The sequence below is a fragment of the Anopheles merus genome, chromosome 2R, assembly GCF_017562075.2.
Source record: "Anopheles merus strain MAF chromosome 2R, AmerM5.1, whole genome shotgun sequence".
NCBI classification, from domain to species: domain Eukaryota; kingdom Metazoa; phylum Arthropoda; class Insecta; order Diptera; family Culicidae; genus Anopheles; species Anopheles merus.
In genome coordinates this window covers 26402138-26426903 of record NC_054082.1, presented here as the reverse complement: position 1 = coordinate 26426903, position 24766 = coordinate 26402138, and the positions used below count along the sequence as shown (strand labels likewise).

At 44.8% G+C, this 24766-nt stretch overlaps 2 protein-coding genes across 2 annotated transcripts in view; one reads left to right on the top strand and one right to left on the bottom strand.

Annotated features, from left to right (window-relative positions):
- Positions 1 to 10567: 10567 nt before the first annotated feature.
- Positions 10568 to 12569, top strand: LOC121589408 (UPF0692 protein CG33108). The gene is made up of 4 exons (XM_041908328.1): positions 10568 to 10628; positions 10870 to 11670; positions 11773 to 11869; positions 11931 to 12569. The coding sequence occupies exons 2-4, from the start codon at positions 11090 to 11092 to the stop codon at positions 12150 to 12152; spliced, it is 900 nt and encodes a 299-aa protein (XP_041764262.1). The 5' UTR covers positions 10568 to 10628; positions 10870 to 11089; the 3' UTR covers positions 12153 to 12569.
- An 11-nt stretch (positions 12570 to 12580) lies between these two features.
- Positions 12581 to 24766, bottom strand: part of LOC121589390 (phosphofurin acidic cluster sorting protein 2) — a 45049-nt gene continuing 32863 nt past the window's right edge. The window contains exons 3-12 of the mRNA XM_041908291.1: positions 23557 to 24433; positions 23127 to 23460; positions 21340 to 21492; positions 19950 to 20478; positions 19711 to 19865; positions 19382 to 19641; positions 18936 to 19304; positions 18784 to 18871; positions 18591 to 18707; positions 12581 to 17509 (exon numbers count right to left, since the gene is read on the bottom strand). Coding sequence (XP_041764225.1) covers positions 17379 to 17509; positions 18591 to 18707; positions 18784 to 18871; positions 18936 to 19304; positions 19382 to 19641; positions 19711 to 19865; positions 19950 to 20478; positions 21340 to 21492; positions 23127 to 23460; positions 23557 to 24433 — 3013 coding nt within the window. The 3' untranslated portion in view covers positions 12581 to 17378. The remainder of the gene's footprint in view (positions 17510 to 18590; positions 18708 to 18783; positions 18872 to 18935; positions 19305 to 19381; positions 19642 to 19710; positions 19866 to 19949; positions 20479 to 21339; positions 21493 to 23126; positions 23461 to 23556; positions 24434 to 24766) is intronic.

Here is a 24766-nt window from a genome sequence, read left to right as displayed (position 1 = left end):
TTTCTCTATATATCCAACCTTCAACTTCAATGAATCAGTTTCACGCTAAAATAAACTTCGCCATAGTCATGCTGGTTCATTTTAACTGTTTGCATAATTGTTCTATAATTTAAAGTCTATAATTAAACACACAGATTACACTTAAGCTCAACCACCAAATTATGTTTAGCTTAAACTATGCAGCCTTCAACAAGCTCTCTTTTGTGCATAACGTTCACATTGCATTTTCAGAAATCAACTGGATATAGCCAAGCATGGCCTGCGTAACACGTCCGGCGTTACACGACCGCTCCCAATCCCAAATTGCCCTTCATCACGTCGCCCTACAGCAGACACGAATCTATTTACCTTCTAGTCTCCTCCCATCCACAAATTAAAAAAAAACCTTACACTGACACGACTTACGATACCGGTAGCAATGTTTGGCAAACTATTTCGTTACGCTGTTTAACAGCATTCACATATCCGCTGCCTGATGCCCGTGCGGTTTTGCAACTTTCTACCGGCCATCTGATCGGATAATCATCCATTTTCACTGCATCGCATCTGTTGAACGAGCGATGCCCGTTACATCGTTGCTAAATTCGGTACTGTGTGTGTGTGTGTGTGTGTGTGTGTGTGTGTGTGTGTGTGTGTGTGTGTGTGTGTGTGTGTGTGTGTGTAAATTTGACTTTCCTGGGAAATTTAAAAACATACTAGCTCACCGACCACGCTTGTATTGCTTTAGCGTGAAGTGGAAAATGCTTGAGCAGAAAATGCTTTGCAGCAACCTTTTTTCCTCGGAGCAACCGCGGCACACCGCAACCGCACAACCCGAGGACATGCTTAAAAATGTGGCAACGACACACACTACGGGCAGTTGGTAAAAGTTTGCCCTCGTTGCACCAGATGACGGAACATCTACTGACCTTGTTAGGAGTAGTTTCATTACTTGGAAAAGGTGGCTTGTAGGTGTTTTCATTTTACGAAAATTCCTTGTCATTCCTTATTTCAAACTAAGCTGGAATAAACAAAACTAAAGTTTAATTAGCGAAATAATATCTACACTTGCGTTGATGATCATTTAAACTACAACAACAACCTTAAAGTAAAGTTAATTTTACACCTGTTGCCTGTAATTTTACACTGTTTCTTTTCATTTCGTGTTCTTTCCTTTCCGTCCACTGATGGTCGATCGAACCTTGTCAAATGGAGACGCCTGGTAGTTTACTAATTTACAGCACCAACACCACTAAAGCAGGGATCGGCAAGCTTTTCATGTAAAGGGATTTTTTTACAATTTCTACAATTTTAAACTGTTTCTAATCTTTGTCAATGCAATGCGAGGTATGTTTTTTTTTTATTTGAAGAAATGTACTTTTGGCTACCTTCACGTTTCCTACGAGCAAAAATGCATAATAATTTGTATGTATTGCTGTTGGTACCTAGTATTAACATGTTTGTATATTTTTTGTGTGATTTCATCAACATTTAACTTTAAGGCAGTTATTTAAAAAAAACCAGCTAACTGTACATTTTTGTGTGAACACCTTCGATGTACACCAACAACCATTCAGGTATTAAAAATTATTCTATGTTTTCCTAGAATTACCATACAACAACTTCAATAAGTAAGCAAATTAAAAATTCTCACTACCGCTTTCAAGGTGCTTTGTTTGGGTGGTAAGAATTATTTTTGGTTGCCAAATAAATCGACTAGTGCATAATATGCGTACAACTTTTATATTACAGCGTTTCCCACGATTTATTCATTGGAGGCGATGGCGGAAAATGCTAAAAAATCGTGGGAACACACTTAAAAAAATGGGAATCAACCAACATTTTTCGAAAAAAAAAACACTCAAAACATCTTGGGAAACCTGTAAATAACACTAACAATGTAGCATGCACTACCCTATGCACTTTATTGTGCTCGTTGGAGCTCATTTTATTACCATCGACACCACCACAATCAAGATCTCCATGGTGCTTTTCGTTTAAAAGGGTCATGATGGCCCTCATGAGAAGGAGTGTTTTGTGAATTCTTACACCATGATATTATAACATAGGTACGCCAACGTTAACTGATACTGATTAATTATAACCTTGCACAAGCTTACTTGAAATATAGACTAGATAATGAATGTTGATTGTACATCAGCTCACGAAATCGATCATTCAATGATTGTATCGAAAAACATTGTCTATGATTTACTCCACCAATTTGCCAAATTTCAAATGAACCCAGAGATTGATATGGAATAGATGGTTCTGTCATGTAGCAAATAGTAAAAAATAACGCAACAAAGCATCGTCGCTCACTTTTCCCAGACCAACAATGCCACCGTTTGAGTTTCCCAATAAGACCACCCCAAGTGGTATTATCGATGCCGACATTCTAAATCCTTTTATGCGAGATGAAACGCTGCTTTACTAAGCAATATTTCTATTATAATTTTCCACACGTACTGTTGTACCAAACCACTCAAACACAATGCCACCCTGCAAGGGCGCAAAGAACACCCAGGAAAGCAGTGCATTGTGTTTAGTCTTTTAATTAGAGCACAGTACTGATCACAACACTCCCACATTCGATAGGGCGAACTTTTCCATTCCGTAGTTGATTGAATTTTAAATGAATAGTTTGATTTATAATTAATACCGGCACACCGAAGCGGCACACTTACACGTGCACCGTGGGGTAGGATGCCAGAAGCAGCAGGATAGGTGTCAAAGTTATTGTCCGAAGGAATGTTTCAACAAACCCAAAACTCTACGCCGACACTTCAACCGGTCTTTTATGTCTAGCTTCAAAAGTTGAACCAATCAATAAAGTTATATCCTGCTGGGATTGCTGGGCAACTCCTTCTCCCCCTGCTGCGATCGCTGTACTGCTCTCAGCCCCTTCATTGTCTTATTTCTCAACATTCTTCTCATCTCACACGGATCGCACCAACTAAAGCGTCGGATCAACCTCCATTGATTTTTCCACCCCTGTTTTCTGGGATCTTTGCTCAGTGTGTAGCCCTTTTGTGCCGTAAACACTTTTATGCTGCAATTCGGGTGCACTTTATTGATCGGCGTATCGGCGTCGTGTGCGATAAAGTGCCCTTTCAACAGACAAACACCCCCCGTCTGCCCGAGCTGACCTCCAAAGCGCCAACGCTCACTCACACACCACCAGCAAATATCGGATTATGTTTTCCATGGCTGGGGCAGCGGCAGGACGTGTCCATCGTTGTCTCTTTTTAACCTTTTCTTTCTCACGCGCTCTCCCTCTCTCTCTCTCTCTCTCTCTCTCTCTCTCTCTCTCTCTCTCTCTGTTTAACCTTCTCTCCGTAGCGCCTCTCTGGTGCGTGATGTTTGAATTCCAAAATCAAACATTTACAGCAATCGATTGTTTGCTTTCGCTTCCGGCAAATGCTATCTGGCAATGGCACACATTACTTCCTGCAACGCCTTCGCTGCAGAACGCCCGAAAGCCCGGCAAAGGGAAAGCTTCGTCCCCGAGCCCTCCACATCATAAACCAGGAAGTCACAAGCGCACAAGCACCGCTGACACGCTGCCACCAGCCAGCGCAGTGAAGCTGCAACAAGCGGCAACGACCAGAAGCCAAAGGAGCCTGCTCCCCTTTCGTGACGGCAAAGCGTAAGGGCGACCAACTGTTTGCACACAAGATTACGTTACGAGCTCGAGGGCTGGCCGGGTAAGGAGAGGAGGAAAGAGGGGCAGATGTGCGACTTTGGGGAGTTTTATATCACACACACACACACACACACACACACACACACACACACACACACACACACACACACACACACACACACACACACACACACACACACACACACACACACACACACACACACATTGCCATCAATAAAACGTTCAATTCGCTGAGCCGCGCTTAGAACCACCGGAGCGGGGCGGACGGTACGGCAATCGTGCGACAGTTATCGTTAGTGTTGGGGCGTTATATCGGCTGGCGTAACGATCGGATTTTTCGGAACATCATAAACTGTATTTGGGAGGCTTGTTTCTTTTTTTTATTATTATTATTATGCCTTGCGTGGTGCGCGCCCGTGCAATCGTGCCGGGGTTGGGAGAAGATGCGCTATCAGTTTATTTATTGCACGCCGCTACCCCAACACCAGCACGGCGCCGGTGATCCGGCAATAAACGACCTAACAGTGGGAGGAGTGGAGGAAAAGGGATGGAAGGTAGTATCAAACAAAAAAAACCTCATAATACAAACTGTGCAAAGGGAATTTTCTAATATTCAACTCCTCTCTACGTCTGGTGTGCTTGTGCATTGATCAAAGTCAAAGTCGTTTTGTTTTGCATCAGTGGCACTTATGTACATGTCTTCAGATATTGTGTTTAATTTAATAACAGGTTAGTTCCGTTTCAGTAAAAAAATCTTGATATTTTTTCAATAGTTTACAAAAACTATACTTTTGGTATTTTATTAGGATTTTTTTGTGAAATTAATGTTTAGCATCAGAGCTATACATTCTTTATGGATGATTTTCATGCTTTTCCTCTTTTTTGATTATATGTTATACCAAAATGTTGTGGCGTTCACTTCGTTTAACTTAAATATGGTTAATCCTAATTAAGTAAATTAATGAAACTATTCACTTGTTTTTACTTTTCCTTGTTATTGTGTTATTGTGTGAGGAAGCTTTAAAAAATCAAACAAAAACATTGAACATTATATCATAATTAATCTAAATCACATTTCAGCAACTTCAGAGCAACTGCCATTTATCTTCCTTATCTAAAGCCTTCCTCATATAAATTATGGTCTTGTACGGCTGCGTCTTAATTTACAACTCTACTTCTAACACATACTAGTGGCGTTAAAAACGGGTCTTTTTGAAGCTCAGCTCAGTTCCGGTTCATTCATAAAGATGATCCGAATCATTTGATCGGATCAATTATTCAATCGTTCGTGCTCTGCTAAACCTGTCAGTCCCATGCCAAATCTGCAGTCAAAGAGAGAAGAGAACATCTCAGGACTCTACCAAGTCCTACCATACCAGTTATTGGTTGTTTCCCAAAAAAAAATAGATGGTTCCCATAGTTTTTTAGCTCGTTCCCACGATTTATTGAGCCCATTTTTTGTTTTAAATTGGATTGTATGGATATCCAATAGAACGATACCAAAACGATGAGGAAACTATTACAAAAATATATGGGAAATGCAGTGCGTGCTAACGAGCGAACGAGATAGTCAGTTATATTTTCATCGTCATTGTCGAGTGGACAATACGCTAAACATATCGCTAAAACTGCATCTACACGATTAGCACAAAAGAGTGATGGTGTCTGTAATTGTATATGGAATTGACACCTCGCACGCAGATTTCTCCAAACGATTGCACATTGTGAACAAGTATGCTATTCTTGTATACACACCTTAAAAGACATGGGTGCTCGAATTCAAAGCATGAGTCGGATCGGATCGGTGTCACCAGGCTTTCTCGTTTTGGTATAAAGAATCACACAGGTGTAAGATATGGTCTGATCTGCTATCTGAAGAGAGAAGAATGGTGATCCGAAAATGATACCTGCTCACTTGCTCATTCACTCGGCGCATTCGAGCAATCGCCTTTGTTACTCTCAGGGAAGCGATGATCCGGATCTTTCAAAAACGGATGCATTTTTCACTCGCTCCATTTAGTGGTCTTTTGAACGAATCCGGATCTGATCTTACATCACAATAATATACTATCGTTCTACGTTGTTCATATCTTATGATATGATGGCTATCACTTGCTCTCTGCCCGGTTTGAAATGAAGTATTTATGGTGAATAGAGCTATAGCACTGATATATTTACAATGCTCTCACAAAAGAAACTTGTGAGCTTTGTGGGAATACAAAAATTTGCAAAAAACACTTACTATTTAGTAGCAAATTTTAAAAGAGATCATACAAAACTAAAATTGAAAAATTGTTCTACATTATAAACAAAAAATGTGTTTTACTTTTCAGCGAACTGATTTTATTTTACCTATATACCTTTTAACAATAGTATAGAGGGGTTCCCAAGGTTTTTGATTGCTCCCCATTATTTGTTTTGTGTATTCTCACGATTTTTCAGCCGTTTCCCAGAATTTTGTGGTATCATTTCGATTGATTAAATTTTTATTGTAAAGTAATCTTTTATTATAAAGTTTTTATTTATTTTAGAAATTGTTTATTCAAGTTTTTTTTAATCAACTTTAAATCACCAGAAACATTTGAAAAAAATCAGGTTTTTAGTATATTCTTAAATCAAGCTGGTTTTTAATATAAAGTGGTTATATAATGATCTAGTCTGCTCAATTGGGTCATATATATATATACCAAAAAAATCCGTTAGGGTTCAATTTCAAAATGAATTTTCTCTGCACCCCTTGGCATTAAACTTCCTTCATAAAACATAATCTAACAGTACCCGTTCAATCACTTGTCTCGTTCCGTTAAATTGAGATGTCTGCTTTAAAGCCTCAGTTACGCATGTTCATCACACCACCTGAGCGATTTCCGATGCATCTATCCGTTTTTGACTCAGTGTGTGTGTATGTTCAAAACTGTTGTGAGAAGTGTTTAAAGAATTCACCAACATCCTTTCACTCCCTTCCCTTCCAATATCCTGTACTACATCCCATGTGACTCTACAGCGTACCAATATCGTACCAACGGCGCATAGCTCTTAGCTTTATCGGTCTTATCGATGAACTGCAGCACTAGCCAGCGACATCATCATACCGTACCGGACAGCCGTGGCCAGTGACCGTACACAACACAGAAAGAACTTTCACACTGCGAAATGTCGCGAGTCGAACAGAATTCTGCAAAAAAAACATCAACGCGAACACAACTTCGAACCAGTAGGGAAAGATTCGTACGACCCGTTGCCACCAAACACCCAATGCCCCAGGTTCCTCTTCATCTTGTGACCGCCGTATGAAACAAAAAAGAAACAATAAAAACTCCCATCGCTCGGAGAACAAAGGCAAAACAGCCGACTAGAAGGCTCACACCGAGTTTGGACGGGAAGTCTTGTGGCGACTGAGGCCTGCGTCCCCATTGCCTGCCCACTTCTGCATCCATCCGGCCGGTGGAAACTGCTCACTGCACGACCCGTTCGACGACGGTGCACCAACTGCTTGGCACCACCGGCCAGCGGAACGGCCAAAGCAACTGCCGTGCAATAAAAGGCCATAACCGTGGAAGTCAACTGCAAAATAGGCACCTTCCGATTGTTTACCGTTTGTTGCACCTGCGTTCCTAGAATGGCCGCCGGCGACACTTTTGCTATTCCCGGTTCGTCCAATGCTGTGTGATTCGGTTCCTAGAAAAAAGGTTCGGCGTTTTTTTTTGTTTTTGTCCTGGTCACACAAAGTCACAACCGCCCGCCGGAGTGTGGGATTACGCGGGAACACATTCGATCTGTACCGCCTGTGCACAATGGGTGGACAACGGATACACACCGTTACTGACCCGTTTCATTTTTTATTTCTAAGGTTACCCATTTTCTTTCCAGCACAGAATTCTTGCCCCATTTTTTTGTTTGTGGTGACCTGGTCTGATACTCTGATAAACTTTGCTCAGCTGCAGATTCAGATTTTGCAACCGTCCGAGCACCACGTACCACGAGCCATCATCGCTGTACGCACCGGAGCGGCTTTGGCCTTTTGAGGAGAGGGGAGAAGGAGATGAGGGGACGAAATTTGGTGTGTCCCTCTTGGAAACCGCACCGTGCTGGACCGAGTGACACCGGAAAAGCTGCAGCACCCACGGCCACTGGGAGTAGTGGGAATTCGATTCGATTTTTCATCCACTCCAGCCTCGGCAGTCAGCGTGGTCAGCTGAGTACGTTTGCCCTGCGGGAGCAGCAGTACTATCGAAACTCCACAACAACAACTGGACAGGAGAAAAAAAAACCCTCCCTCCATGTCGCAGGTGAGATGAATGTTGCATCCTTCGGGGGGTCTTTTTATGCCATTAGTGTCTGCCAAAGAGAGAGACAAAGGGAGAGAGAGAGGGCGGGCGACATGTGTACGTTGTGTGGATTTGGTTGGCTAGCGAAAGACAAAAAAAGCCCAATGTTTGTAGCACTTTTGTATCATCTCTTTTGTTGCATCACTTGTTTTTTTGTTTGTTTGTTCGTTAATTTACTTTTGTTTTTCATTCTGTTAGCTAACTCATTGCATTTAAAGTGGATGCTTTCGCATGGCAGTGAATTGATTTACCGCGAGCAATTGTGTTAATGAATTACCTATAGGTAGCTATTTGCTGTTCTTGTTGACACAGCTACAGCTTTAATTATAAATGTTCCACAGCTCCAATGATCACATAAAAGAGTGAAATATACCAAAAATACTTTTAATTATAGAGGCATAAATTTACCTTTAGACTTGCACACAAATAAAAAAGTAGCATCTAACTTCTACACTCTAATTTATTCTATTCCATGCCCATCTTTAATTGAGGCTCTGTTAATTAGTGTTGGTTGAAATGTTGCATTCTGTTCTGACTGTTTTCTAAATATTGTTAAGTCTTGATTCTTTTTTCCTATCTTGAATATTATTTGTTGCTTTGCTATATATCATAGTTTTTATAATTTTTATTGAAAATTTCTAAATTTTATTGCATATTTTTCAAAACTTAGCTCAAATAAAAAAATACTATTTAAATAAATGATTAAGATACCTTTCGCTTTCACGAGTTGTTGTAGGTGCTTCAGCATATTTTATTTTCCAAAATTTTCAAACATGCTTTGCTTTAACCCAATATGATTTATTGGTCCAGACAGTTAGTCGCCATTTATTCATACATCTACGTTTACATTTTAAATCTTTTGCTTCAAAAATAATAAGCAATTCAGATTGCTACTTTATAAGAGCCTTTGAGGGTGATAAGTGATTAAGTGGATTTATTTAATCGGAGTTGTTTGTCGTATATCTTACAGGGTTTCCAACTATTTATGAGTTAGTTCTCGATTTTTTTGGTAATTCATCTCTCGGTAAATATATCCACCGTTTCTCATATATTTTTGGATCGTACCTGCGAAATATTGCAATCGTAACATTGGAAATCGATACAATTGAATTTAAAAAATCTTCTTCTATTTCTTTTTCTTCTATTTGTCGTAACATACAACGCGGGCATACCAGCCTATAGGACTTTCGAGACTTAATTCGCGCCACAGATTAAGCTTAAACGACTGGAAAATCAAATATCCATAGAAAAAAAACGAAAACGTCATAGCTGCACTGGTTTTTGCTCAATAGATACCGTGTATTACACAACTCGTCATTATATTTGCTGCTATCCTTTACTTGCAATGTGTTTCGACAAGTTTCACCTAATCATGACCTATATAGCCTTCTAACTTTCCGAGCAAAATTCCACATGAATGGTCGGGTCGTGTGGCCAGTTACGTGGGTATCAACACCAGCGACCATTATTCAATTACAGGGTTTCCCACGATTTATTGGTCGGTTCCCATCAATTTTTGGTGGGTTCCCATATTTTGTTGATGCGTTCCCACGATTTTTTGGTCGTTTCCCAGAATTTTTTGGTCCAATTGTATTGATATCCAATCGGAAAATACCAATAAATTATGGGAACGAACCAAAATCTATGGGATACGACCAAAAAATCGTGGGAACGCACCAAAAAATCATGGGAACTGACCAATAAATCGTGGGAAACCCTGTATCACTTGCTTCAGTGATGATGGTTTTCTATTGGAGTTTATTATTTGAACAATAGTATCGCCGTACTAGTTCTAGCGATGCATAACTTCAATGCGAAACCATACAAAAGTACAAAGGAAAGGAGAAAGCTCTCCAAGCGAGAAAAGCTCCACTGTGTGGCTATCCCCACCATTAGATGGGACACCCAGCAGTTTTTTTTTTTTTTTTGCTGTTTTTAGAATGTATCAGTCGTTTACGTCTACTAAACGAAGTTTTTTTAGATTCCATTCAAGGTTGAGAGCTTGAGCCGTTTAGAACCCGTTTAGTGGTCGTTTAGCGTAATTGCCGCACTTATGATTAAAGCGAAAAAAAATCTTGGGAAACCCTGTATACCAGTATCAGCAGGCAATTCATATTATGCGTCCTTAAAAGACTTTATTATGCCGGTCACTGTAGATTAATACTGTATATTTTACCATTCTTTAGTTTATTTTTTTATCAACTTTCCCAATATCTGAAGCCTTTGCCGTAACGTACTTTTAAGACACGTTTCAATTTAAACATGTAATTTTTCATTGAAATATTTCACACCATATTTCTGTCTTTCATTTCGCCCCGAAAAAATTACGCGATGGATAAAATATTATAACTTTTTTATGATTACACCAAATCAGCTGCATTATTATCAATGTTGCCTATTTTATTTAACAAAAGATCACCGCACTACGCAAACAATACCAATTGCTCGAGTCTTCCGGCATGTCCGTACGGCGCGTCCATAGTCCACCTGTTGTTTACCATTTTTTCAGCGAATTCTATTTTTGACAATTCTTTGTTGCCTTTCCTTTTTATTTTCCCTTCAGCTCGCAGCTGTTTTGCTGCTGTTGCTGTTGCAGTTGCAGTTGCTGCTGTTCTGTGGCACCCTTTTTTTGTTTGGTTGCGTTCATCCTGCAGGTAAGAATTGTGTCCCCCTCGGCTCTCTCCAACAACACGTTGTCCCATTCCTTGCCCTCGCGCCTTTACCTATGTTCCACGCAGCACACGCACCCACCCAGACCCGTTTCCGATTCAAACCAAAAATGGTCCTCACCCAAACCCTCCCCCCCCCCCTTCGGTATCCGTTCTAACTGTGGTTTCAATCTCATTCTTTTCACTTCCGCGCTATCGGTCAACTGAAAATAAAACTTCCCCACAGCGCAAAACACACACACATACGCGGGCGGAGTGTGCCGTGCGTCCTTTACCTTCCCTTTTGCGCAAGCTGGCGCAACTAAACCACAACAAAGGGATCGCCCTTCCTTCCCCGTAGTGCACCTACGTTCTACTCCACACACACACACTCCGCACTCACCCACCCACCCACCCACGACCATTTCGCTCTGTCCACCTCTTCCCCGGAGCGTGTCGCCAGCACCATGTCGAACAGCACACCGTCGCCACCTCCAACGCCACCACCTGCACCACCACCAGTGTCGGGCGGGGGAGTGGCACCGCCACCGCCACCGCCGGCCAAAACGCCCCTCTCCGAGCTGAACCTAGACGTGCTCAATAACAGCAGCAACCGCATCAGCAAACCAGCAAACCATCCCGCCATACTTTCGTCCGGCGAGTGTGCCTGGGCGACCCAGTACCCGGAGATACAGAAGGCCTGCTTCCTGAACCGCGTCTGCCAGTATGCGCCGCCGCGCGAGCTGCGCGTCCAGAACGTGGAGCCGATACTGCAGAACGGGCCGACCTGCGGCCTGACCGCGCTCAGCATGATCTTCGACGGGGCACCGTCGGCGACGGTCCTGCTCGAGCAGGCTGTGACCCGCGGCTACTCCAACAACGGGGAGATGTTTAGCGCACGCCAGCTGAACGAGCTGTTCGAGCAGGTGCTGGAGGAGAACCGGCACCTGGTGGAGTACAAGCCCGTCACCCACACGCTCGTCGGTGGCTGGATGGACGACCCGAACATCCAGATCAAGCTGCGCCTCGGGGCCATGTTTCTTGTGCCGTATCCTTTTTTTTCTACAAACCAGATGGTCCTCTTTTGCCATTTCCCAATTCTTTGTAGCATTTCCTTAACGTTCGAGATCGATCGATCCACGAAACACAGTTACGATCCGGACCGGAATCATACGCCCTGCCTCAACAAAGGACACCGGGCCCACTGGGCACTGATTGTCGGCTATCTAATCGATCAGTTTGACGATGTAAGTTGAAATTCAAAACCGCAAATCCAAATCCACTTCCCAATGTCCATTCCGTTTGCAGTTTTACGTGTTTGCACGCCACGGGAAAACGAAAAACCTCGCCCTCTGGTCACTGCGCGACCTGTCCCGCAGCAACGGTAATCTAGTCGAGTTCTGCCAACCGGTAGGACATCCCAACGAAACCTTCATCCTGCCCGAGGGTGGCATGGGCGGGTGTAACGGTTTGCGCTGCAAATTCATCATGATCGAGCACTACAAGGCCAAGACGGAGATCGCACTATGAGACACACCGCGTGGCAGCAACACGTGCATGCAGGTTCTTCCAGCCGGCCAACAACGCCGTCCACCGCCGATTGTACAGCACACTACCATCCCCTTTTTGCCCTCCGTTTCACACCTTCTTTCCCCCACTGTTTGCTTAGATTGTTATTTATTCCCACCGGTGTGTGTACAGACACACACGCACACACAGACACACACCGGTGGCACACACAGAGGACAGATGCAACTATTTATGGAACTATTTATCTTTTATTTAATATTCATAGCTTTATTTTCGGGTTTCCGTTTTGGCTATATATATATATAATTTATTTTAAAACATGCATAAAACAGTATTGAGATATTTTTTGTCCCATCTCTCTCTCTCTCTCTCTCTCTCTCTCTCTCTCTCTCTCTCTCTCCCTCTCTCTCTCTCTCTCTCTCTCTCTCTCTCTCTCTCTCTCTCTCTCTCTCTCTCTCTCTCTCTCTCTCTCTCCTGCTCACACACTGCGCTTTTGTCTGCGTCTTTTCCTTTGCGTTTTTTGCGGCATCGGGCCTTGTTAGAAGATGCTACCTGTTTCTCCCTTGCTTCCTTGTACAGCCGAAGCTTCTGTTGCTCAAGCAGCGTAGAAGAGCAAACCATACTACCAATGGCGATGAAGCTTTCTTCTATGATGGGCTTTTCCTTTTCCTTTGTTTTCATACACAGCAATAATTTCCGCCCGCCTAGTGTTTCGCGCATTTATTGCGCTTATTGTTTTTCTCTTCCATTATCTTTCTCACTCTCTCTCTCTCTTCCTCGTCTTCCTTTTCCTTTCACCAATGGGATATGATGGATTATGTTTTACAGCGTTTCTTTTTTCTTCGTTTAAATGGGGGTAATGTGTGATTAATAATGTACGTTTTGCTTCCGTTTGTTTGTTTTATTACGTTTGAAATATGTATTATGCTTGCCATTTCGGGTATGGGAGTAGTAGAGCGATTGGTTTTAATGGTTTGGCTTTCGGGGAGGGGGAGGCGGTCGTAGCCCCCGCCAATACAGCACAGAGCACAATGGGTAGGAGGGGGGTTTGATGCATACGCAGCGCGGGGAAGGGTGAAGGTATAATAATAATAATAATAACTAATGACACTCGCAACAGAAACACTCACATACACGCACAGACACTCTTTCCGAAGGATACTATCGATGTTCCCTGTTTGGGGCTCCATATACCAAGGGGAGTGTGTATGTGTGTGTGTGTGTGGATGAGTATGTAGGATACATTTACAGGGAAAAAGGAAAAAAAAGCGCACATGTCCTTTTGACACATACGCACGAGCAAAACGTGAACGTGATTTGGTTGTGTTTTAACATGTATTATGCTACTGGAGGAAATAAAACCGAAAAAAAAACTGAGAAAAAATTTCCACTAGTTTGAACATTTCTGAACCATCGACAGCAAAACAGCTATATCGGGCGCCCTAAAACACACACACACGTGGACACGAGTGTTTGAAAAGACCGGATGTATACATTGTGCTTCTAACGATCACTCACGCGTCTACCAGCAGAACTCCAGAAGCCGCCACTAATAACACCACACTAATGCTACGCGGAGAGAGCAGAAGGAAAACATTCACACTGCTGAGGAGAGCGAGAAAGGTTCTAGTAATAGCCAAGCCAAATTGGAACAGGGTTTGCCAGCTATATTAACGCAAAACAGAAGGCCACCTACAGTAGACATACATACACACACGTGCACCTGAACCAGTAATATACGCACGATCGTTTGGAAAGAAAGTTACAGTTGCAGCTAGGGAGGAAGGAGGATACATCTACAGAGTCCTCCACGACCACGCGCACGCATCAAAGCTACACACACACACACAATTGACAGTGAATATAGAGTTAGGATCCACCACGTTAGGATGCACATTTCCCTTTCAGTCGTCGGATGGCGAGGTGGCTCAGTCACCCCCTGTTTGTGACACCCCGCTCCTCCTACACACACCGATAAGCAGGAAAGATGAAGCCGAATGTTTCGCCCGCAGGCGAAGCGTTTTGCGCCGTCGAATCTTAGCGTAAACTGTTCTAGTAGTGATGTGGATGTGTCGATAGTGTGTATTGTTTGATTTTCTATGCGTTTGTTTCGTAGTTATCTCCCACATTTGTTTTCCACAGCCATAAGTAATGACAAACGCATTTGTTCGGTGGGAGGGAAGTGGGGGATTTTTATCGCTCCCACCGCCCTCCGGGGATGAGAGATGTCGCCGCTGGATGCAGTTTGTTCCTTTCATTGCAAGGGATATGTGTAAGTGCATTTTACGGGATGCGTATGTTATTGTGTACCTTGAAGGTAGGGAGGGAGGAGGGAAGCGGAAGGAGGAATACAGTTAAGCTTCCCCTTTCCCGCTCGCCCCCCCCTCCCCCTTTAGCCCTCTTCAAGTAGAAACATTCTGCACCCTTACCGCGCACGCGCGCGCGCCAAGCATATCAATTATCACGAGCATGATTTTTGTTTTCAAATCTTTGTGGTTGCAACACAATTGCTCTAAATGCTTTCATTACTATCTTCCTAAACGACGAATATTCTGCTGTCCACGCCCTGCTGTATGGAGCAGCGTCAGGGAGCGGATCAGAGATCGATTGGATGATCGTTGCGGTTTGCTGGCGCCGACATACAATAGCCGTTTATTACCGTTTTTTTCTTGCATCCACACTTTCTCGGCTCAATATCTTATAAAATACTTTACAATGCATTTGTGTTGCATACTTTTTTTTTTGTTACGTAAAATGACACACATCTGCTTCTGTCTGCTTCATTTCACTTGCCATTACGCTACGACATTGCGCTGAACTTGCGCTGTGCGCGCTCTACACCCGGTTGGGCCGGGACGCGCGCAATCAGCAATGCACACACTACTGTCTCCTCTGTCGATTGAGCCGCTGTACGTACTCGACTTCCCCAAAACAGTACCCCGCTACAGCTTGACCGGAAAGTTGGTAATGATATTTTAGGTTTAGCGAGTTCGGGCTAGCACTCTGGCCTACAGAGTTGCAAAACGCATCGTACGGTACACGTTTGTTGAATGCGTGCGTGCTTTGGATGGGAGTTTTGTGGCGAAATCTTGCGCTTACGATAACGACGATGGGGGTTACAGCTACAATATCATGGTATACGACGACGACGACGAATACATGCTGCATGTGTTGGCCGCGTGGTTGCGTTAAGAGTTTACATGTTTTTTTTTTTTTTTATGAGCACATTGAGTTCATATCTATTGCGATACACAGATGGCAGATCGATTGCTACTGAAACACGTCCATACTCGCTTGCTTGCTCTGGCTACTGTCATTCGCACGGCCACGAACTGTACAGAGGGCCTTGGGGCAGAAGGAGTATGTCTAATGCAAACCGAAAACAGGCTAGTATCTACAGTTCCATTTACAATTTCCCTCCCCGTTTTCGCTCGCACGTAAGCGCGCGGGACTTGCGAGGCGCACGTACAGATCGGCTTTAATTTATCCTACGTACCGGCCGCTTGCCATTGAACAAGACCAGCCATACTCATTAATTATTGCAATATTACACAGCGGCATTACTACTTCTTTTTTTTTCTTCTTCTTCTTTGTCGTATTGTGTTGCCTTTTCAGTTTTCTAATTTTCTTTCTACCCAATTTCATCTACCACGATCAACTCTACTAAGCTGCATTTCGCAATTTTACCGAGCAATTGTACAACTTTTGTTTGTAAACACTGTAATTCTTACACACTAGTACGTACTAAAAACTTATGACAAAGTCAAGCAGTCTCTATTGGGGTTCCGTTTGTTTTTCTTTTCTTCTTAAAAATCGCCATCGTTTTCTGCTTTCCCGTTCCATTCCGGGACAGAGGAGCGCCGCAAGTCACAATAATTGGATTTAATATCCCTTTCTACTGGGGGTGTACAAACAGTTTGTTAAAAATAATAATAAATAATTCCAAGCCCGGTTCCGAGCATGCATTGCATAGTATTACTTTGCTGTGATTTTTATTCTGTTGTAACAAAAAGCCACAGCACTTGGGGAAACGATGTGAAACGAAAACATTAAATTGCGGATTACAATACTTGTGATGTGGGGGAGCCCAATTGGGACGCGGCGGGCACAAGGACGCTATTATGGATAGCGTGTAATGTGCAGACGTGGTGCAGCACACCTTCCTCCTTCTGCCGTGTTACTCCAGTACAAATGCACACAAGAATCTCCTGTGTGCACCCCGGACAGCTTGACACAGCGTGTTGGCTGCTACTGTTGACACGAGTTAAATGCAAACGCGCGCTGCCGGGCAAAGGGGTTTCTCACCTATTGTGCGAGATTGATTCGGCGCGTTCCATTTTCGATTATTGCTAACGTGTGTATTTTTTTGTATCTCTTCTTATTATGCGTTTTGCTCTAAAGACTAGTTTGTTTGCTTGCGCTTTTCTGCGCAGCCTATATCCAACACAAACCTCCACAAACATACTCCGCCCTGCGCCGGTTAGCGGCATTGATGTGCGTTCATTGTGAGCAGGGATTGTGTGTGTGTTGCTGTGAAATGTACTGTATCTCACTCAAGCCAATGATTTATCACAAATTAAACATCCTGGCCACCCAACCACGCCAGTACCGGATTAAAAGTTATTGTTTTTGCACCGATTAACCGATTGACTCATTGCAATTTGGAATGAGCGTGCCAAGCGGTGCCAACGAACTATACACTATTGATTTCGTTTACAATACTAGGCAACTGGGCCAACGAAACACATGCGGCAGTATACCAACATAGAAAATAGGAAAAAAAAGAAACTAAATCACGAAATCGAATCACAAAACACAAACAGTTGATTGCTCTCCTACACGTTTACACAGAAAATGGTTCGATCCTAGCCCGCGGATCATTGCGCTCCTGTCTGGCACAACCTGCTTGGATATGGGATAATATATACAACAAATTTAATCGCCACCGCGCGACCGGCTAACCGCCGCCCAGCTGCGCGGACGCAACAAACGCGATGCGCCACCGCCACCGGAGTGACCGGGCGCTGCTGCCGATGATGGGAACGGCGTATTCGCTGGCGGTTCACAGCCAGCGGAACGGGGCAGCGGTGGCAATTTGAAGGACGCGTTGGATGCCAGTGCCGGTTCGAACGCGGCCAGGCCGGCGCGCGTCGGATGGATGATCGAGGGCGTTGCCGGTGATGTTGGAGTGGGTAGTAGCTCCGTCAAGACGGAGGATGAAGCTGACTAGGTTAGCATTTCGGCCGGTGCCAGTGGGGCACCGACCAGCGCTATCGGGAAGTTCTTAATGTGCGTCTGCCACTGGGACGAAAGTTGGAAAAATTTCACCCCTGTCCACTCGGTACCGTCGATGTAAACTGTAGCGCAAATGGAAATAGAAAACAAAACAGGAAGAGAAAGAGAAGAAATTAGCAACTAGATGTTAAATGTATGAGGTTTATGCCAGTGCTGGAAATGTGTCATGAGCATCACGTGATATTCACCAACGAAAACAATGAACATATTCGTGGTACCATGATGCTCATTGCTCTGATAGTCAATAAAAGTGCGTCATGATATTCCGTACACGACAAGCAAGTGCTTGAGTCAAACGAGATACTCTGGCTGACAAGCTGAGCTTAATGCCGTCGTAGGCATAATCATGACTTTTTCTAGCTGTGAGCAGTGTTGCAAAATGTCACTGCTTCAGTCATCAACACTCATGACTGAAACGAAGCTCAAATAAGCTCACGTACACAACTGAAATGACCAGAGGTAAGACTGAAACAGTTGGTGGCCCAATCACATGTTTGATGACATTTTGTTTAGCATCCAATTCTTGGTCACTCACTTGGTCACGACATTCTTGGGTGATTGGGTGATAATCACACCATTCTTAGAATATACTTGGCATGTGGCTCCAAGCAGCAAAATGAGCATGCTTCCTCGCTCTGTCTAGTTTGATGGTCTGTCGGGTCAAACAGAGTGAGAAAACATGCTCATTTTGTTTCTTGGAACCACTCGCAAGCAAGCCATATATCCCATGACGATCGGGATAATCCCCGACTGAAAATGTCGCGACCAAGTGACTTACCAAGAGTTGGCAATGCAAAATGTCACCAAACATGTGATGGTCACAACAACTGTTTGAGTCTCACATTTGATCATCACAGTAGAGCTCATGACGCTGATATGATTTTGTTTCAGCCGGAATTTGTCATGACTATGTGAGTGACAGTTTGCGGAACTGAGCACAGTAACAAAAGTCATGACATAGTGACTGATCAAGCGTTGGTCGCAAAAATGTCATGAAGCATGCATTGATTACACCAATCGTTTTGAGTATCACCGCTGATTATCACAATTGAGTACGTGACGCTGACAAGGATTTTGTTTCCGTCAGATTGAAATTAACAGTGACATTTTGCAGCACTGATTTATACTGTTTAAAACGCTTACCTCGCAACGGAACCGGATGCGATTGCTTCGGTGAGCAGATTAACCGGGCCACCCCTTCGACGCACTGCTCCTTTTCAGCATCGCGATCTTTCTCCTTCTTTTTGCCTAATCTCATTACTGCAACAAAAAGGAAACGCATTGTTAGTCATTCCATCATGCCAACACAACAACACGCTCAATATTAATAACCTACTTTTTTGCTTTTTCTCCTTGGTTGCAAAGCTCAGCGTTAAGCCGTTGGTAAACTCGCCAAAGCTTGGAGCTTGCGGTAGTCGCCACACCTGTGTACGAAACATGAAATTGTAGACACAAACCACATACCATGCACGTGGTAGACACACATACCTGCAAATGCCGGAACGTGCTCTTAATACTGTTCTTGCCGGACGGGTCCTGGCCCTTGCCGAGCAATTTCTCCTTCGGATCGAAGTTGGGCCGAGCCAGCGGCCAATAGTCAACCTGCAGCTCGAGCGACTCCTGCACCTGCGAGGAGGAAGAGGAGGACGATTGCTGCAGCAGCTGCTGCTGCTGCAGATCTTTCTGCTGCAGCTGGGCGATGGCGCTCGGTGTTTGCGAAGCGGGCGGCGAGGTGCGACCACTCTGGGGCGGCGAACTGGACAGCATCCGGTCGGCACTGCCCTGCGAAGCGTACGTGAACGATTCGTCGAGATCAAGCGACACCTGCGGCCCTTCTAAACAGCCAATTCTTACGTCCTGCAGCGTGGGATAGAATGTGACATTGAAACGCAATTGAACGCTACCCACCCTCCCCCTACAATCGCACTACTTACACTAACAAACGGTACAAATATTTGACAAGAGTCTTCATCGCGATAGTTAACCATCGCCTCGGCAATAGGAACTTGCGTGCACGGTCCGCCCGATATGAGGTACCGCTGTATCCGGTTGATAAACTCGGCCGACTCGTTCTTCGACTGTGCACTCTCGAGATTGGCCGCCCGATCACAGATCTGCTGCCAGCTCTCCGTACCGAACATGCCCAGGTAGCTCGAATCGATCATACCGATGTAGCGAGCGACCGCGCACGATCCTGTGTGTATATTAAAGGGTTCACAATTGCTTTTTTGCATTTCTCACAACCTCCGATTCAACAACTCACCTAAAGGAACGATATAGAATCTGATATGGTTTACCCAGTCCGGTGGCCGTATGCCCAACAGCTCTACGTAGTGTCGCAGCACGGCGCCCTGCAACCAGTCCCCTCCGACTAGAACTACCTTCACCGTGGTTGGCGGTTTTGCCGTTGAGTTACAGCTGGACAAGAGAGCAGAAAATGATTCACAATGCAATTAACAACACTCGAGTTAGCTTCAACGTCGAACTTGAACAAACACTTACTACTTCTGAATTTTGTTCATCAGCGCCTGCGTTATTGCTTTCACCTCGGCGGTATTGTTGGGCTGAAAGGTGGGCCGAAACGTGGCCGATATGAGCGACGCTAGCCGTGGGGTAAGCGACACGGTGCTCGCTTCCGGCGGGCTGACGATCGTGACCACCTCCGGCAGCGCCGACTCCTCGGTCGTGAACGTGCGCTGCAGCTGCTCCAGCAGCGACTTGCGCGGCTCCACATTCGTCGGCGACAGGCAGGTTTCAAGGGGCGATGGTTTCCCCTGCTGGGTGTGATGCTGCTGCCCCTGCTGCTGCCCGTGCTGGTCCATCTGGAAGCTCAGCACCTGTTTCTGCTTTTTGGCGCTGTTGGGCGTGCTGCTGCTGGTGCGAAACAGGCGATTCTTCTTCTCCACCGCCGTCTCCTTCTCCTTCGGCGGGCTGCCCGTGTTCTGGGGATCGGAACTGAGCGCTTCCGGGTCCGTATTGCCGGCGCCACCCTCGTTGCCGGAGCTATCGTTTTTCCAGTCACCGGATCGATCTGCGAACAAGGATACGAAACAAACACACACAGACAGAGACATACTGTTAGCGCAGTTTACCTATAACTGAGATATAGAGAGAGAGAGTGGGATAGATGCATATGTAGAGAGGAAATCATTGTTTGAACACTACCATTGAAAGGGAAAGAATGCTTAAAATCAGTGAGAGTAGTAATTGTGAAAGTTTGAAAAGGGAACGGGGAGATCAAAAACGTGACAACTCGGAAAGAAACGCTAATCATATCATCTTGACGTTCGTACAACATGGTCGAGCTAACAAACAAATCAACACAACTAAACAATAACGAGCAAATCAAAGCATAGTTAATCATAAGCAGTCAACGATTTAGAGTATTTAGAAAATCAACAAAACATAACAACGCTTAGCTTATGCCGGAAGATGTCCACGATTGCTTTTCAAAGAAAATTGGTGCTTCAAACTTTAGGCTATTATGCCCGATGAACTATGAAAGGGAGTTGCTGTGCGGGAAGGAAAGGGATGCAGATGTGAGACGCATATATGCAGATTTAGCACAGGAGGGTTGCACATTCCAACCAGTTTGATGTAATTTGATCCTACTAAACGTGGTGTGTGTACACGTACGAACAAAACGTAGCAGTGCGCGGTGAGTTGACGGAAGAGAACAACGTGATGTGCACAACAGGAAGGGGTAGAGATTCAGCGGGAAGGTGGAAAATAGATCAAGAAGTTTGGAAAAAGTGGGCACACAGCCGGTGCGTGCCGGTGGGTAGAGAGAGAGAGAGGTGTGGGAGGTGTACAGACAAAGACAAAGGCAAGAGTATAGATAGTAAAATACGTGAAATGAACCAACAACGATCGGTTTTTGAAAGCTACAAACCTTGGCTGTTACTGTAATTGCTAGTCTGATTGTTATTAATACTGTTGCCGTTCATACTATTAATAAGATTATTGGCAATTGTTATTGAATTGCTTTTCTTTTCGGCGAGCGAGTCACGCTTCTCTAAATTGGGTTTCTTTTCTGGCATAAAATCTGAAAGGAACGTAAAAGATAATGAAAGAAAACATAATAAAAACAAATCGAGTAACAAAACTTAAACGGCTAAGCAGCAAGCAGAGGTCCAACAACGCTACACCAAAAACCGTCCCTTTGCCCTCGGTAGCAGGGTTTGTATGGTATGCGTAAACCAGCGATGAATGTTGGGATGGAGGGCTTTGGCAGAAGGGAACGATGTAGTAATGATGAGATGGAGAGGAGCACGGAGCGTAAAGTTGGTTTAATTTTAGTCACAATAAACAGAAAGGTCATGCAAGCAAACAAACAAACAAACAAACACAAATGTCTTGCTGTAGCAATGATGATAATGTTGTTGTAATTTAAAGATTAATTTCCAGGCGTTCAAACAAACAGTTGACGGTTTAAACACTTTGCGCATTCCATCGCTCGAAATAGCACACATCCGTAACGCTATCTCTACAATCTTTAAGTAGGTTTACCACAATAAGACAAATCAAGAACACATAATAACACAAGAAAAACAAACAAAAAAGCAATGCAATGGTGATTAAATGTATTGACCTACGTCAATAAAATGTTTTCAACGGAAAAGCTACCATAAGCGCGGATGGATTCTAAAACGAAACACTAACTAGAAAGTGTATATTTTTTTAATCTGAAGCTATCTTTAATCCAAACGCATCACGAATGTATGAAAGCCAGTGCTGCAAAATGTCACTGTCAATGTCAAAAAAAACCGACTGAAACCAAATCCATATCAGCGTCACGTACTCAATTGTGATAATCAATGGTAATACTCAAAACGGTTGGTGTGACCATCACATGTTTCATGACATTTTTGCGACCACCGCTTGGTCAGTCACTATGTCATGACTTTTTTTACTGTGATCAGTTTTGCAAAATGTCACTGACATATGACAAATTCCGGCTGAAACCAAATAATGTCAGCGTCACCAGCTCTACTGTGATGATCAGAGGTGAGATTCAAACAGTTGCCGATATAATGCCGATAAACAAAATTTCATCAAACATGTGATTCGACCACCAACTGTTTGAGTCTTACCTCTGGTCATCTCAATTGTGTACGTGAGCTGATTTGTGCTTCGTTTCAGTCATGAGTGTTCGTGACTCAAACAGTGACATTTGGCAGCACTGTTCACAGCCAGAAAAAGTCATGATTATGCTTGCGACGGCATTAAGCTCAGCTTGTCAGTCAGAGTATCGCGTTTGACTCAAACACTCGCATGTCATGTACGGCATATCATGACGCACTTTTATTGAGTATCAGCAATGAGCATCATGGTACCACGAATATGTTCATTGTTTTCGTTGGTGAAAATCTCGTGATGACATTTTGCAGCATTGATGAAAGCTTTACTTGCGGCTTCACGCGCCCTATCAATTTTTTTGCAAAACAAACTAAAACCAAACCAAAAATGAGACGATACAAAGCGACAAGAAATGGATACAAAGAGCAGCAGCAGCAAATTGAAAACAGCACCCAAACAACAACAAAAAAAACAAAACAAAACAAAACAAAAGCTACATCTTGGTCCCGAACACAAATCAGCGGCCGTAAACCATCCATATTTTGGGCCGGTCTTTTTTTGCGGGCCTGCAGCAGGACGAAGCTCGTTGTCGTTGTTTACCTTTATTACCAACACCACCACCAACACCGCCGCCGCCCTTCTGCATCGAGCTTAGCTGTATCGAGGAATGCTGCTGCGTGAGGACCGGCTTGCCCGAGTGCTCAAAGAATGGCCTCAACGATGGCTTCGGCGTCGAGCCGATGGACAGACTGTCCATGTCCTGGCCGGAGTCGTCCCCTTCGCCGCAGGACAACGATTCCAGCTCCTGAAATAGGGCGTCCAGATCGCGCTTGCCGCGCAGTGCCGGGCCCCGCTCCCGTACGTCGCCCTCCAGCTCCTCCGGCACCTTGAAGCGTTTGAGCAGTGAGATGATGCGTTGCTTGAAATTCCGTTGCTAGAAAGGAAACCAAACGCAAACAAACACACATTAAGCGTCAGTTCCTGGATCAAGAAGTTGCAAACACTCGTCATGCGCTCCCCCTCTACTTACGCGACTCATCTTCCCCCGCGACTTTTCCTTGCCCATGTTGTCGAAATCGCTGTCGCTGTCGGCCTGGTTCGAGGGCAGCATGTTGCCATCCTCCTGCTCGCCGTCCTGCTCGCCCGATTCGAACTTTTTGTACGAATCGCGCTTCCCGGCATAGTTGCGCTTCGCCGCGTACCCGGACAGGCCCTCGTCGTTCTCGTCGCCCGAGCTGAACTCCTGCTCCTCGTCCTCGTCCGAGTACTCGTTCACCCGGTCCGTCACCAGCAGGCTGTTGTTGTTCTTGTTGTCCTGGTCGACCGGGATCGACGTGACCTGGGTGGCGCGCAGCGTCGCTATCGTCAGTCCGGCCCGGCCCGCCTTCCCCGACCCGTTCAGCTCCACCGTCATGTCCATCGATTTCTGCAGCACCGCGTCCATCCGGATCACGCCCTCGGCCAGCGTCTTGTAGCCGAGGATGGTGCGCGTTTTGTACTTTTTGCGGCGCTGCAGCAGTATCAGCAACCGGTTGCCGTCGCGCTTGATGAAATGCGGATACTGCAGGCTGAAGTGCAGGTCCAGCTCCGTCTCCAGCAGTGGCGGCGAGTTGAGCTGACCGGCGCCACCGCCACCCCCACCGACGCCGACGCCTCCACCAACGCCACCCCCACCGGCCAGCCCGGTACCGCCGGTCAGGCCTCCGCCGACTGCGCCTCCCGTGATGCTTCCGGTGCCGATCACACCGGTGCTGCCGTACCCGGCGCTCAGCGACTGTGGGACCGGGATTTCGTGCGAGCGAAGCGTTCGCTTTGAGCTTTGCATTCGAACCGCCAGCGACAGTGACGTTAGATCGGCCGGCAGGGGTGTGAGCAGGGACAGGCGGGTAATTTTTAACGAACATAATCTGTAACGAGATGACGGAGAAAAGGAGAATAAGAGAGAGAAAGAAATGTTAGATTAATAAGTATTATTCCAGGACAACAGCAGAGCGATTGAAATTCAATTCATTTAGAAATCTGATTCCATGCGCAGGCATTCAATAAAGCAAAATTATTTATAAAACGATAAAACCCAGGCAGCGCTCCTCGTTGGTGCTGCCCACTAAGCGTCTCATGCTTCAACTCATTACAGCAATCCTTTCTTTTTTTATTGCGTTGGGAAAGGACAATAAAACCACCAAACCATTCCCCGATAGTGTGAAGAAGGTCCGAGGCAACGGTTGGGGATGATAAAAAGG

Coding starts and splice junctions, on each gene's coding strand:
- LOC121589408 (XM_041908328.1), top strand. CDS start 11,090: ATGTCGAACAGCACACCGTCGCCACCTCCAACGCCACCACCTGCACCA. Junction 11,671..11,772: donor GGGGCCATGTTTCTTGTGCC/GTATCCTTTTTT, acceptor CACGAAACACAG/TTACGATCCGGACCGGAATC. Junction 11,870..11,930: donor TAATCGATCAGTTTGACGAT/GTAAGTTGAAAT, acceptor TTCCGTTTGCAG/TTTTACGTGTTTGCACGCCA.